The sequence below is a fragment of the Endocarpon pusillum genome (genome assembly GCF_000464535.1).
Source record: "Endocarpon pusillum Z07020 unplaced genomic scaffold scaffold2028, whole genome shotgun sequence".
Classification (NCBI taxonomy): Eukaryota; Fungi; Ascomycota; class Eurotiomycetes; order Verrucariales; family Verrucariaceae; genus Endocarpon; species Endocarpon pusillum.
This window is the reverse complement of record NW_006916121.1, coordinates 110,462-125,729: the sequence shown is the minus strand read 5'-3', so window position 1 is coordinate 125,729 and position 15,268 is coordinate 110,462. Positions and strand designations below refer to the sequence as shown.

The window sequence follows — 15,268 nt, the reverse complement described above, 5'->3', positions numbered from 1 at the left end:
GACCTGTTGCAAAAGCTGACATCCCACGTTATTTGCATAATAATTTCCTACAAACAAGCCTTCAAGGGTATGGATCATTTAGGGGAATGTCTTCGGACAGCCAGTCAAACTCGCACGGTGTCAAGTTCGGCCTTGGCGCTCCGACAGACCGATGTTCTGGCCCACCAAATTTGTATGGGAACTTACATTAAGTTGTTCTACTACGGAGTATAGTAGTTCAAAACCTACGCCACTACGCTCATTTCCGGGACAACAGCTGCCCTTTTAAGCACCTTTTGACGCCGTTTTTGATGGCTCCTGCACCCCGTAGACCACGTGACGGTGAGCCGTTTCATCTTGGCTCGTGCTGTCGAATGCCACAAAATCTGCCCCCCACCAAATAGCAAAAATACTTACCGTCTCTTTTGCAGGCCCAAAATATCGCAAGCCCAAAAATGGTTTCTTATGACTTACGCGCGCTGGGTCTTTCAAAGACGGCTGCCTGTGCATATAGTGAAGCGTCTTGAAAGATATATTCATCAATATCGTAATATTAATGAGTTCTCGCATCGCAATAACAAATTTTTACAATCTCTTTTCTTTTTGAAGGAGAAAACAATTGAGATTTCTTTACCGTCTCACCGACTAGACTAATAAAATATTCAGCGTCCATGATGTCCCAGAAAGGGTCCCGAAGCTTCCAACTAAAATGACAGAAAATGCCAGCACACAGGTAGGGGGTAACTAGGCAAAGAGGCCAAGGACAACGTCACCCCGCATATCAAAGCATACCTTTGTAGGCCACTCAGCGTAACGTACACTACCACTTGGCGGGCCAATTTGCACACACTTTACGCAGTAATTCTACCACTCAAAAGGGCCAACATCCACGTCCAATTAGGGAAATAATGAAGCTGGCGATACTTCCTATTTGAGCCTATCTGAGAGAATTCTTATGCGCAATGAATCCTCCGTACGGTGCGTAATTTGCACCCTAGAGGGCGCCCTGCCCTCTTTGGCAGCCCTGACCTCCTCAAGGTTCCACGAACGCTGCACCCTCTCTTTTACCATGCGTTTTGAGCGCTTTTTGACCTCTTGCTGATGAGATTGCTTGCGTAAGTTGTTGAGCTCATTTTGAAGCAATTGGGCGCCGGCATGCTCTTGAATAGCTGCGTGGCTTGGCTTGCGTACGGCGCGTTGAGTTCGAGGAGTAACTTTGGCCTCAATTTGCGCTTGGAGCTCTCGAATTTCATTGAGCTTCTTCGGAGTGCTATAGAGATGGTTAGGACCCTCTTTGACAGGCGCAGGTTGATACTCAGGGGTTGTGCGGCCAAAATTTTGAATTTCAGGGTCATCTAGCAGTTTTTGCTTATTTGTTGGCCAAATGCCAGCTCTTCTCCACCCTGCGCGAATATTTCGCTCAGTAAACGCTTCTTGACGAGCTCGTACGTAAAGTACTATAAAAATACTTCGATTGAGTGCTGTTGTGCCGGTTGGAGCGTATTCTTCAACTGCGCGGCTGTACGCGCTTGAAAGAGGCGAAAATGGACCTACGTCAAGAGGTTGAAGTTTGTGGGTAGCGTGTGCAGGTAAATAGAGAGGGTGGATGTTGTTTTCGAGGCAGAAATACTGAAATTCGCCAGTAATATGACTCTTTTGGCTATCAAGTATCAGGATGGTATGCTTGCCTTGTTTTGACGCAACTGGGACGAATATTCGACGCAACCAATCAACAGCTAGCTCTTCGTCAGTCCATCCCTTAGGAGAAAAAGCCCAAATAACGTCAGGAAGCTCCTCATGCTCTGGAAACATATGATGTTCAGTAGCCCTTTCAGTATTCATACACTCAATAATAGAGACCCATTGAGTGTTATCTGATGCTGGAGCCGCTGGGCCACCCATAGCAGGGTCAAAAACAACGTATTTTGACGCTATTTGCCCTATCTGAAACCCTGTTTCGTCCATATTGTAGATATCCTGCGAATCGACTGCGTATTGGCTGCGGAGCTGTTCGAATTCAGCGAAAAAGCGTTCAATAATGTCAGAATCGAGGGCCATCATTCGCTTAATATCCATATGTTGATTTCGGCGCGTTTTGAGCTCTGGATGGCGCGCAATTAAACGCTCCACATAGTGCTTGCCAAGTTGAATTTTATCCCCCTTGCTATGTAGCAATTTGGTGACCATTCGACGAATTTGAGCATAATTTGGGCATAGATGCTGCCTCTGGAGGTCCCTGAAGTATTGACTAAGCACTTTTTCTTCCTGTTTCGAAAGGCGTTGAGAAATGCGAACAGTTTCGGCTCGAGAGGGTCGTCCGGCGCGTCGATAGGCCACTGTTGATTTGGCACGTTGTAGTACTCTGCAGCCTTGCGAATTGAGCTAAATAGCCCTAGATCAACATTATTTGACGCATTCTGAATCAAATGCTCCTTATCCGAGTCCATTTGGAGCTATATTGGTGGAGCTATAGCTGTTTGAAATTTGAGGATGCCTGCGCGTTGGTGTGCAGAAATTGGCCCGCCAAGTGGGGTGGCCCGCCAAGTGGTAGTGTACATTTTCAAAGTCTCCGGTGATCTGCATGGGTACGGCGGACTATTACGTGCTAGAGCCCTGGGCTCTAGCACGTAATAGTCCGCCGTAATGGGGGCTGTGCCAGTTGCATAGCGCTCTGTCTGAGCCACGCGCATCATCTCCAGACTCTGTTGCCTCTACGCAAGTACAGCTGCTGTATCCGCCAAATTTTCCAGAAAAACTCAGGCACCATGTTTCTTTAGCAGCCAGAATTTGGTAATTAACGCTCTTCACTTGTTCTCACAAATCCTTGTTCAAGTTTCATATCGTGACTATCAGTCACAAAACACAACAACCATGGAAACTGTAAGCTTAGCGGCTGCTGTTCCTGGGTTGTTGACCTCCTGTCTAGACCTCATTGAACGCATTGATTCTTACAAGAGTTTCGATGTACATTCACGCCAGCTGTTGCTCGGTGCGAGGCAAGTAAGCTGAGGCTACAGGAATGGGCAAGTAATGTAGGTGTTTCAGGTGACAAACTGTCAAATGAACATCACGCTCGGTTGGACTATCCTGAGGTTGCCTCTGTCGTCAAAACCATCCTCTCAAGTGTTTGCGAAATATTTCAGAAGTCCGAGCACACCCGGACGCGTTTGCGACTTCAGCCGGAGCAAGCAAACCCTGTCGCATCACCATGGCCCGTATTCACCCGCAAAAATACTGATATGAACAAGGCGGGACGTAATGCAAGCTCAGCAAAAATTGGAATCGCCTGGGCCGTCAAGTATAGGGGCCAATTTACCAACCAAGTTGAGATGTTTGAGGTTCTAGTCGACAAATTGTACGAGCTTGTACCACCTAACAGAGGAGAAGGGCAGATTCAGAAGAGAAACGATCATGGCGATCGCATTGATGGTGTGTTCTACTCATTTACTCTGAGACCTATCTAATCTCTGAAAGCGATCACCAATATGAATATGTTTTCTAATTTCCAGCGTGATCTGGATATGTTGATGAAAGAGACCAGACGAAATGCTATCACTCAAGCTTATAAGGCAATCGACGAGTGGCTTGACGCCACTGAATTCGATCAACAATACGACAAACATGTCTCTGCACGCCTTGAAGGAACATGTGACTGGATCTTTGACCATCCTGCCTACCGTGAATGGATATCAATGGACTATCTTGACAAAGCAGCGAAGTTTTTTTGGATCTGCGCACCCGCAGGTCATGGAAAATCGGTGCTTTGTGCAAGGCTGGTTCAGCGTCTGGCAGAAACTGCAGCCTTTCCCTTAGCCTACGTTTTCTCTTCGAGCCATGTTCAAGCCGGCGGCCAGCCTGATGGCATCATTCGTTCCTGGATCTCACAGTGGACGAAACATAATCAAATTGCTTTTGACCTTGTTCGAGATAACCTGCAGTCAGGAAAAGTAAGTCGGAGAGCATCGCAAGCAGAAATCTGGGTGTTGTTTGAGACTGTTGTCTCTCAGGTTGAAAGTTGCACGTGCATCCTCGATGGATTTGATGAATACAACCAATTTGATGACAACCGGAGAGATTTTCTTCGAATGTTGAAGAAAGTAGTGGCAGGTACTAGGACTCGATGTCTGGTTGCGAGCCGAGGTGAGACTGATATAGAGCTTGAGCTATATTGTGCAGCGGGGAGCTCAGGAAAGCAAACCATGCTTGAGTGCAGGTTCTCCAAAAACAAAATCCAAGCGGACATTGATTTATACTCGAAAACGGTCGTCGCTAAGAAACTCCCAAGCAAGGATGAATCTTTCCAGCAAGAACTGGCGACACATATGGCTAAAAAGTGTGAGGGAATGTTCCTATGGATAAAGTTACAACAAGAGCAGTTGCGTGGTGGCAAAAGCAAGAAAGAGCTTCGAAATATTGTTAAGAGCATGCCGAGTGGCCTAGCTCAAAGCTACGCACGCAATTGGACGAATATCATGAACCTCTCCGAGACTGACCGCCATCGTGCTATCTCAATACTCCGATGGACAACTTTCGCACTCAGACCACTCACTATAGCTGAATTGACTGAGGCCCTTATCGTCGAGCCTGAAATTGGTAGCGCTAATCTTGCTGTTGACGACCTACCCGAAGAAATCAACCAGGAGTACATTGACGATGAAATAAAGTCCCTATGTGGCTCTCTTGTCGAAATTCGATCCGCTGCTCCTACAACCCCACCAGGCTCTCAGACCATCTATCTAGTCCATGTCTCGATTAAGGAATACCTACTTTCGGTGTTACCAGCTCCTTTGGGACTTGAGACAATCTCAACCTCTATTCCGTGGGATGCTGTTCAGAATATTGATCTTGCGAAGGTATGTCTTCGATATCTGAATTTCAAAAACGTTTGAGGAACTACAAATATATTTAAAGGAGACAAAGAGCGACGTCCATTTCTCAACTATGCTGCCAGCTTCTGGTTTTCACATATAAATGCCATAGAAGTGCACGTCAATATTGTTAATCGTCTCTTGAACGAATTTTTCGAACCAGGGAACACGAATTTGATTCATGGGCAATCTGTTTTGAGTCAAGCAAGTCTGGAGGGGAGCTTGAAGTAGGAAGTGGGCCTTCAAATTCCCTCTACTATGCTTCTTTCTTTGGTTTGACGTCAACCATGAAGTATCTTCATGATTTGGGAAATTCAGACATCAATTTGGCAGGAGGCCGGTACGGCACTGCTCTTCAGTCGTCATGTGTCGCTGGACACCTGGGAGCCTTCAACCATCTCATCGAGTGGGGTGCTAATGTCAATGCTAAAGGGGGCGAATTTGGCACTGCGCTCAATGCAGCAGCGGCTAAAGGTCAGGAGGTTATGGTCAAGTGCTTAGTGAACAGAGGGGCATCTTCAGCTTTTACAGATGCTGTAGAACGAACACCTCTGTTTCTAGCATGCTGGAATGGGCATCTAGAGGTGGTCAAGCTCCTGATTGAACAACAAGCTGAGGTGGACGTGAAGACGACTGATGGACGGACACCACTTCATGGAGCCGCATGGAATGGCCATCTGGAGGTGGTCAAGTTCCTGGTTAAACAACAAGCCGAGATGAATGTGAAGACAACTGAGGGACGGACACCACTTTATGAAGCACTGACAAAATCAAAAATTGATATAAACTCTAAGGACGCATTTTACAGAACACCCATTCATCTCGCCATCAGCCACGGTCAATTTTCTATAGCTAGGCTCCTTTTTGAGCACGCATCGAATCCTTCCATTCTTGATGGTTACGGTAAAAGTGCTCTGGACTGGGCTTGCATGAACCCGAACATATTCACTCTGATGTGGGAATGGCGTTCCATTTATATACCCACTTCCCAAATGATGCAAATCCAATCCTTACACCAATCTATTCGTCAATTGTCAGAGCGTCTGCTCGAAACCAAGCTGAAAGGAACATCTCCTGGCTTTTACGAACTGGGCCATTGTCTAATGTTTCTACAAGAGTTCGAGCAGGCCAACTTTAGCTTTCAGCAGCAAGTTGTTGAGGTAAACGTTGACGGCAGCCTTGTCCACGCGGCCTGTTGTAACATCTGTAACAAGTCATGCATAGTGGGATCTCGCTTCGTTTGCAAGATGTGTCCTGATGTTGATTTATGTACTGACTGCATGCAACAGTATCCTCAAGTGGATAAACTGCGAGCTTGTCAGAATCATGAATTTCTTGAAGTATCTTGCCCAAATCCTCCCATCCTGGAGACCAAGAGCATCAAAATAATCTCTAATGACGTTGAAGAATGGTTGAGACGACTTGCGGCGCGTTACCCCGAGTAGGAACCTTCACACACACAAGAAGAAACTCTGAATGGTCACGCATTTAAATCGAAGTCATTGAAAAAAATAGTCGACGTCGCTTTCGAAGAGCGCACATTGAAGCTCTCCCAGCGCCTAATCCAAATGGAGCGCTGTGAGTCTTTCCAAAATGGCTCTCAAAGCTGGTATCGTTCGTCGATTTCTCGGTGTTGTTCTCAGACAGCTGAGACGGGCAGCGCTGTTCGGGTAGTTAAGCTACGGTCAAGGTGAGGATTTGCCGCGCTCATTGCCGATATCCCTTTGGGATAGCTGGGACTGACGATGATTAGCGAGTTCGTCAGACACGCGTGAATCTTGTGGACCTCGTGGATACTTGTTAGCAAACGTCTTGCCACTGGACCACGGGGCCGGTTGCTTTGTGATCTGTCCTGACTAGGTTGAGGATTATAAGTCAAAAACGTTATGACAAGAGATCAGGAGGAGACAAAATACGTGACAAGTGCAACATTTAGTAGGACCCTTGATAAAAGAATGGTTGAAAATAAATAACGATGATATAGCCATCTTCTGCGTCATGTTTCTATCAAATATATTCCATGACTGTCAGTGAAAACGAAATACAATAGTACAGGCTCAGACGTTGGATGGCGAACACGATCCAACAGGTCCAAGGAGATAAAATATATGGCATGCCTGCCAGAGTTGAATAAGGGTGGACAAGGTGTTGGATCAGAATGCAGCTTGGTATTTACGGTTATACAACACAGAGGGTTTAAGATTCATCGGACTTGAGATGTTTGATTTGGGATGGAAGTGGTGTGTTTGGTCCTGCCTCAGACCCGAACAAAAATTTCTTATTCGCAAAAACGGGCATGAGAAGAGCAGTCAGAATAGAGCTTGAATGAAATCTTCCAAGACCGGTAGTTACCCGGTCAGGGTTGCAGTTCTACATGACAAAGGACTCTGGAAATGGGGATGTAGTGTTGATCCATCTCAAAGCCTCATGATAGGTCAAACCAGTGTATCCATCAATTCAAATCAGTCAATTTGAGGCCTCGGATTGAATTGATTACATAATCAGCGCCCTCGAACTGACTGATTTGACTGATCTGACAATTCAGTCAATTTGTATGGATATACGCTATTTCGACTTCGACTTGATGCGGTTCTCTTTTAAGTAGACGCGTACTCTTCCGTAAGGGAGGGCGGGCACTCGATTCTTGAGTGAGATGTACTCAAAAGGTCAGTCAAACGGCCAAACGTTTTTCGAAACACTTACCGCCAGTCTTCTCCGTCTCCCGCTTCCGCTTGGGCATAACGTGTTGCTGTAAGTTTTCGAGCAAGTAGTAGGAGTCAGCCGTCCATATAGCCCCTAATGGATGGATGGATGGATGGATGGATAGATGGATGGATGCGAAGGGCGCTAAGGCTAAAAGTTTAGCGTAGCTGAGTCGGCTTGCGATCAAGTTAACTTTTGCCTGCCAAAACTACCCACTATTGGCCAATTGCCTTCCGTTTTTTGTTCTTTAGAGTTGATGCCCTGTTGAAATCAAGTCGTAACGAATTAACGAGATCCACAACCGCATGTTTCAGGGATCTGTTGCAGGGAAGTTAGGCAGGGAGCAGCAAGAGGTCGGAATATTGCTCCGACATGGACAGGGACACCTGAATTAATTAGGACAAGAAAACATTCGCCGAGACTGGCAACGTTGGTTTTACTCCGAACCGGACCTTTAATATGATGTGGATCACATTTGGCCTATTTCATGAGCTTATATATAATCACGACTAGAAATGTCGGGTAGTTGGTTATGTATAACACGGATACCACAGATTACATGTGAAGAAACGGAACCTGGCTGGTCTCAAGATGATTTTCGTATTCCAACAGTGTCACCCCTCCTGACTGCCTGAGGTAGCACTACAAAGACCCCCGGTTATTCTCCTGTGACGCCGCCGTGTGCAGAAGCCCGATTAGGATTGCGGTTCTGTGGAAATGATTGGATGGCGGAAGTGTGATTGCAACGGCATACCCTGCATAAATCTCGTAACCCACCAAACTGTTCAATTTGCTAGCGAAGCATTCCACCTATTGGCTCTATCACGCGCCTCAATTGTGTCTTGTTGAAGTCGTTCTGGGCCTTCTTGATCGCTGCTGCGCCGCCATCGAGTGAAATGGCCAGTACAGCGGTTTCTGCATCATTGATCCTGTCGCGACGTCACGTCAGCTAATACGGGTCTCTGAGGATCGACATGTCAGAGAAAAGACCACGACGCAGGATCCCGCCACGATGTTGCCGGTGCCTCAGGCAAGGGAGGTGTTGATCGAGGAGTTCCATGGATGCCGATGGAGACGCCATCACATGGACCGCCTCAACAGCCAGGCTAGCGGTTGGATCGACTGGCCGGGGAAGCAACAAATGAGCTGCGCGACCTTCCCACGGCCATGCTATGGTTTCAGATAGGCAGTATCGCTTCTCGTAACTGTACATAGCGCGGCGACCGGCTGCGGCACCCTGTCCAAGGTGGTTCAAGGCCCCTCGCTGATTGGCTTCGTCGCAATGTCAGTTGGCCAGAGGCACTATGCGAGGGACGAAGAAGTGGTGCCACGGTACTATCGACGGCTGCGGTATTTTTTTGGTTGGCAGGGTGGTCTCGGGGACAAATAGTTTGCGCCGCTCGTGTTAACGGCGAAGCGAGCGGTGGTGAGGGTGGCAATAGTGTCGAACCTGGCATCACCGCGGGGCCGGAGACGCCTGGCCCGGGCGCTAGATAAGCTTGTCGACGCCATCGTCAGTATCATCGGTTTGACGTAGGATAAATCGGCGAATCACGAGGGTAGAACCCTGGCCGACATGGAGCTGATGTCAGCCCGCGGCAGCTAGGAATGCCAGCCCCGAGGGCGCAGCTGCCAGCTGACACAGTCAGGGGACGGACGGACAAAGCGGCGTGATGGTCACTGAAGGTCGCATACAGAGTAGACGCTGTCTTGGTCGGGGGGCGGTGACCAATATATAGACGAGCGCCACGGCGATCGCCGAAAGATAAAAGCGGCAAGCGGTCACGGGCGGCTCGTGACCCGATGCGGTCTGGACACCCCCGGCACCCTGACGCAGAGTACGGAGTAGCATTGCAGCCGCCAAAGATTCGGTCTGTACGGAGTAGCTGGTGGGACCACATTGAGCAAAGCTAGCATAGAGACACCGCGATACGGAGTACCGTAGAAGTCCTTGTCCTGTATCAGTTGGTTCGTTGTTTTCATCTTCCAGGGCTACTGGTTGTGAAGTGTTTAGGTGAAGAGAGTTCGACGCACAAGACGCACAAGACACCACTCCAACCATCCGGTCAGGAATCGATCTTTTATATCCAGCTTTCACGGATTTGACTTGGGCTTTGGCTTCCTAACAACCACTTTCGAGCCCTCCAAGACCCAACCGATGTTCTCTATCTTCACTAGCTCTTCCCAGCTCATTTCGGCACCTGTGGCGCTCTGCAATACCCATTCCAGGTCACAGCTCAAGTAAGCTCTACTCAGAGCTTTCAAGCTGTTCCGTCTCAAGCTGGGCACGCTCCATTGCATCAAAGCCCTGACATACCCGTCGACATTTCTCCTTACACGCCAGAATGCAACCCAGTTGCTGGTAACAACAGCTCTAATAATCTCATCAACGTTTCTACTCCTGTAATCTTTTTGCAATCTGCTATTCGATCTCAAGGAAAACGCGCTCGCTAATTCCTGCTGACGACAAGCCAAGTCGAGTATCAGGTAGGTTGTCATTTCTGAAAGCTCGGGGGCAGGCAGGGGGGATCGTGGTGTGTGCAGAACGAATAACAGATGCATTAATGGTGGATGGTACGATGGGGGATGAAATGCGAGGATTGCAAGACGAACGCAAAAAACATGAACGCGTTGGGAGAAGATGGGTGATGGAGCGGAAGAGGATGTTGCTAGCAGTGCTTCTCTTAGTTTTCGTAATGCCAGGAGTATGATCGATAGCTCCTGTGCAGGCGGAGGAGGCGTTGAAGGGGCGCCACCCTGAAGAGGTGAAGAAGAGACTCGTTTGGGTGGAGAAGGGGTGATTGGTCGGCCCTGGCCTTGGAGCACGGGAGCAACAGGCGGATTTCGAGCCGGGTCGGACGAAGCGGAGACATCGTCTTCGAGCGAGAGGGAGGCGAAGGCGGACTCCATGTCAGTGGAATGATGAGTACAGAACTGCATGTACCGGGCGACGATCTTGTTGTAGAATGACTCTTGAACTTTGACATCCAATAGTCTTGTCTACGCTCAGCTAAGCTCTATGCTGCATCGATGAGCCCCACCTTGTATCCCCCTTCGATACGAAGCCCATACTCTGAAGAGGATCATGCTTCGCCGGCTTGAGCCTCTCCCACGGTGTTGAGGACTTGCGGGTGAGCTGAGGGGTTGTAGCCATCATTGGGGGTGAACTTCACTAGATTGAAGTTAAAGCATCATCTCCATGTAGAGCACGGGCTCGTGAAAAGAGAGACATGCGAGCCTCTGCGAGAAGGTAAGAGTCTCACACCAGTTACAGAAGCGAATCTGGGTCTGAAATAGTAAGCTTTAATGAGCCGCAATGAGGGTTGGGGCAATCGAAAGTACAACTGAAAACATCACATCACCTCTCAAGTGCCAAGTCAACGGCCCGAGCCGTCTGGATCGATTGTGAATATTGAACTGGATAATTTCTCTTTGACAGAGCCAATCTGACACTAGGTTGCTGCTATTGCGCCTGTAAAGCCAGAATTAAAAGAGATACATCAATGGACAATGACAAATCTGCTTCCCTAGATAAGGACAACTCGAGCGAAACATCTGAACAGTGGTATTCGCTAGTGCAATGGGATGAGGTGCCTCATTGGCAACAGGATAACCATTACATTCACGGCAGTTATAGGAGACCATCCGGCTCATATCACAGATCGTTAGGGAGCCTGTTTTATATTCATAACGAAACCGTGAATATCTATACCCATCTGCTTCCAGCATTGGCAGCTCCTCCCACCGCCTTAGCTCTCTACAAGATCTTACAGCCTCGATATGTGCAAGCCACGACCCGCGATGTCCTTGCCTTCAGCTGCTTCTTTCTCGGTGCTGCCATCTGCTTAGGCATGAGTGCGACTTATCACCTCATCTCCAACCACTCCCCAGCGGTAAACAAGTTTGGCAACCAGCTGGATTATGTTGGCATTGTACTTCTCATTAGTGGCTCCTTCGTCCCTAGCATCTACTATGGATTCTGGTGCGACACAACCTTGCAAAGGTTTTACTGGACTATGGTGCGTCGAGTTTGCATGGGTTTGCGAATCTAATGCTGACATGATCTAGATATGCTCTCTTGGAGCAGGCTGTACCTCGATCTCGGTAATGTCGAGATTTCGGACGCCGATGTGGAGGCCATTCAGAGCTGGCATGTTCGTGTTGATGGGCTCCTCCGCAGTCTTTCCAGTACTGCATGGTCTTCGACTGTACGGAGCATCACAAATGATGAGGCAAATCGGTCTTTCTTGGCTTGTCTTGCAAGGTGGGTTATACATTCTAGGGGCTGCTGTTTATGCGGTAGGTGTCGTCAAGTGATGCCAGTAATATCCCAAAAGTGACGTGATAGGTAGGCGCGCGTGCCTGAGAAATGGTCTCCTGGAAGATACGACATCCTAGGTAACTCACATCAGATCTTTCATGTACTGGTGGTCCTTGCTGTTGTCTCACACCTCACTGGCCTGCTCAAAGCATTCGATTACCGCCATGGTCTCCAGGGTGGAATCTGCTTCTAGGTAAGATTACACGTCCTTCCATGGCTTCCCAGCGAAGTGCCAAGGAGCTAAAAATGTCCCAGGCGGAGTTTTGATCAGCCTGACAAGGTAAAGAAATTCAGCCGCGTGTCGAGCGGTTCCGAGGCTAGTATTCTGCAGGATCTCGCCTAAAGGTGTTGCTGAGATGTCTCAATAGCAGTCGAAGGAACATCTGAAATCGGGACCTGTGTTAATGAAAGCCGACTGGGCTTCAAGCGCGTAGAGGCAGTAAATTCTAGCATGATTGCGCGTGTTGGGGTATGGCCATCTTAAAACAGCACATGCAATCAAACGTCTCAAACCAATGATCAGGCGTCAGTCTGCAGGCCAAGACGTACTCGTACCGTCTGCTACTAGTATCGAACGGTGCCGATAATCTGCAGAAAGACTATCAATCAATCCAGGCCTGCTGCAGCTTACATTTGGTTCCGACAATCGACCCTGTGCCGGGAAATCCGTTCTCCCTCCTACGAATAGTGTGGGAGCCGTGCAAATCATCGAATCGAGATCTGATCGTGAATCAGAAGCACCTTGAGTGTGCCATTCTGACGCAGAGAAAGCGCCGTGGCGCGCAGCTTCTGGAAGGATTTTCAATCAACTCTACGAGTCATTTGTGGATAGGACATAGGTAGTGCAACAATGAGCCTTCCTCTGGTACTTGAAAGTGCGACCAAAGCATAGGGACAAATGAAGGCGAAGGGGATCAACGATGGGCCAATTGCCAGTCCAGCGCCTAGGATCGATAAGAGCCGTGTGCCAATCATCCTATCAGGTTGTCGCATCCCAAGCCTACCCACTTGTCTATCTCTTAGCACAGCCAGCGGCTAGCGGCGAGGCAGCACTACCAATCATGTTTCTGAGTGGTACAACGTTCATTGGCAGGGTCCGTCATCCTTCATGTCCATTTCCTTGCGCAATCTTTGAGTGGGCCACTACCATGGAGTAACCAGTCACCAGAGTCAGGTCACGCAAACCTGTCCTTCATTGCCAAGGCATGGCCATCGCTTGTCAAGGATTCATGATGTCGTAGTAAAGAAAATTGGTTGGTCTATCACACTAGAGCATGTTTGGTACGACAGCCCCACACCAAAAAGGTTCAGCTATCAGAGCCTCGGCCACGAGAAGTCGATCTCGGTGGTCCTTCCAGAACTACGTAGTACTAAGCCCCAATAATTTGTACGTGGTACCTACTACGCACTCAGTTGCAGGGTGGCTAGGGGAAAGCCTCAGTGCGGCAACAATTATACACGAGCGAAATGCTGGGCTTCTCGGTGCGAAGTGATGATTGAACAAACATCCTCAACAGTGCCCCAATTACCCAGATGACCAAAAGGACCCTGCACAGGTTGTAGAACACTCTCATTTGCCGGACGGAAAAAATGCAAGCAAGGCTTTCCAGTTGTACGCGACACTGCGACGCTACTCATACACACACATCTCTCCTTTCTTGCCGCCAAGCTTGTGTCAGGCTGCCTTTTATCCATTATCAATCCTTTAATACGGAGTAACTAGTTGGCACTGCGAAATACTACGCACTACGCACTACGCACCACACCACATTTAATGAAACTTACCGGCAAGGCAGATTGTGCTATCAAGTACTGAAGTCATCACTTGTGCAAGTACCAATCAAAATGACACTAGTAAACCATTCTCAGGTCATAGCTTCTGACATCCAATCAATTCGACCTATGAGCATCTTGTGGTGTAACGGCAAGTCATCATCCCAACCTGATCCAGTGCTGAGGTACGGAGCACATCAATGATACGAGATTCAACAGCAACGTGGCAGTCCACGCCGAATCACGTGGGTTAGGCGCCTCAACAGCAAACTCCGGCACTTCGGCTGAACTAAGTGGTGCAGCTGTTAAACGTGTCTACTTTTCAATCGCAGGAAGCAAAACGACGGGTATACGTAGTAGGCGTTAATATTTAGGACTACGTACTAGTACGCTGACTGACCCATGGAGTGATTACTACGTAGCCTCCGACGGGGCAAAACGCTCTGCTCTAACAGACTTAGCAGGCAAGATTCTTTCGAAAATCGTCCTCGTTTACTGCTTGTTGAGTACTTTACGTAATCTCGTGGCCCTTCCTGAGTTCCAAGACAGAGTACTGATCTACTAGTATCCGCAGATGCCGGCAATACATTTTAATTCAATTTTAACTCGGATGCATTCAACTCCCCGAGCAGTAACTTACGCAGTAGCACACAGAAGCTGATTGGATTGGTCGCAAGCTTCAATCCTTCCCATCCATCAGGCGCAAACCTCAGCCCTGATTTGGTGACCAGGAGCTACTCTGGCCAAAGGTTCAATGCTGCAACCCAGCACATTGGCTTTCCATGGATTGACAGGTGGCACCAAAAGACGAAACCTTGCCAACAGAGGTCGATCAGAAGCCGGTGCCACAAGGTTTTGGCAATGATGCAGACTTGCCGCTGTGAGACTGCGTATTTCTGAGCCTGGCTACAGATTCAAGCGGCTTGGGGCTTGAGTCACCAAGTCACTCGACTGCAATCCTTAGATCAGGGTTGTCTCGTGTGAGGCAGGTCCCTCCGCTTAACCATTCATGATTTGGTTGCTTCTGACTACGGCCAAACTACATATTGGTACTCTTAGTGAACCAATAGTAACATCTTAATCTGAGGATCTTCCCTGCCTTGTTTGACAGCATGCAGAGCTCGGGCCAGAACTTACTCTGAGCGAAAATGCCTCGCCGCTGAAAAGCCCCCCCGGCTGCCAATTTCTGTGTTACATTTGGTGGTGGCATGCTCAAAATGTCTGATGTGGCGGGACCTCGTCACCGAAGGGGCTTTAGTGTGAGGGGCCAGTGGTGTGCGCCATGCATGAAGCCCCCGTCAGCTCCAATGGGGCGAGGTATTTGCCCCAACGGCAGATGCAATGCTGCCTGTGAGCTACCGAGCAGCACCACTCTCTCGGCTTCAAGTGCCCCAATCTAAAAAGAGATGGCGATCGGTCGTGATGATACCTGCGCCCAACCAACGTTGGCCGCGTCTATGTTTGTAGGAGCAGAGCACGCCTTGCTCCTTTTGGCCCACGGCCCTTGTCATCATCTCAATAAAATCGTCAACCCTGACCGGGCCCACCACGTTAGCCGTTTTTGTGGAACCCACCAACCGTCTTGCTATTCGCAGACTCACTGGTGCTCTTTTGCCCAAAAGCG

At 48.6% G+C, this 15,268-nt stretch overlaps 5 protein-coding genes across 5 annotated transcripts; 3 read left to right on the top strand and 2 right to left on the bottom strand.

The window, feature by feature from the left end:
* Positions 1–906: 906 nt before the first annotated feature.
* Positions 907–2,037, bottom strand: EPUS_07131 (uncharacterized protein; the record flags this gene model as incomplete). The annotated part of the gene is made up of 1 exon (XM_007803161.1): positions 907–2,037. One exon carries the CDS (start codon positions 2,035–2,037, stop codon positions 907–909), a length of 1,131 nt encoding a protein of 376 aa, XP_007801352.1.
* Positions 2,038–2,850: 813 nt separating this feature from the next.
* Positions 2,851–4,868, top strand: EPUS_07130 (uncharacterized protein; the record flags this gene model as incomplete). Its single annotated transcript, XM_007803160.1, has 3 exons — positions 2,851–2,968; positions 3,025–3,408; positions 3,454–4,868. The coding sequence occupies 3 exons, from the start codon at positions 2,851–2,853 to the stop codon at positions 4,866–4,868; spliced, it is 1,917 nt and encodes a 638-aa protein (XP_007801351.1).
* Positions 4,869–5,134: 266 nt separating this feature from the next.
* On the top strand, positions 5,135–6,292 carry EPUS_07129 (uncharacterized protein; the record flags this gene model as incomplete). The annotated part of the gene is made up of 2 exons (XM_007803159.1): positions 5,135–6,007; positions 6,137–6,292. 2 exons carry the CDS (start codon positions 5,135–5,137, stop codon positions 6,290–6,292), a joined length of 1,029 nt encoding a protein of 342 aa, XP_007801350.1.
* A 3,352-nt stretch (positions 6,293–9,644) lies between these two features.
* Positions 9,645–10,704, bottom strand: EPUS_07128 (uncharacterized protein; the record flags this gene model as incomplete). The annotated part of the gene is made up of 2 exons (XM_007803158.1): positions 9,645–10,545; positions 10,592–10,704. The coding sequence occupies 2 exons, from the start codon at positions 10,702–10,704 to the stop codon at positions 9,645–9,647; spliced, it is 1,014 nt and encodes a 337-aa protein (XP_007801349.1).
* Positions 10,705–11,053: 349 nt separating this feature from the next.
* EPUS_07127 (uncharacterized protein) lies at positions 11,054–12,064 on the top strand (the record flags this gene model as incomplete). Its single annotated transcript, XM_007803157.1, has 3 exons — positions 11,054–11,569; positions 11,619–11,849; positions 11,903–12,064. 3 exons carry the CDS (start codon positions 11,054–11,056, stop codon positions 12,062–12,064), a joined length of 909 nt encoding a protein of 302 aa, XP_007801348.1.
* Between the last annotated feature and the right edge of the window lie 3,204 nt (positions 12,065–15,268).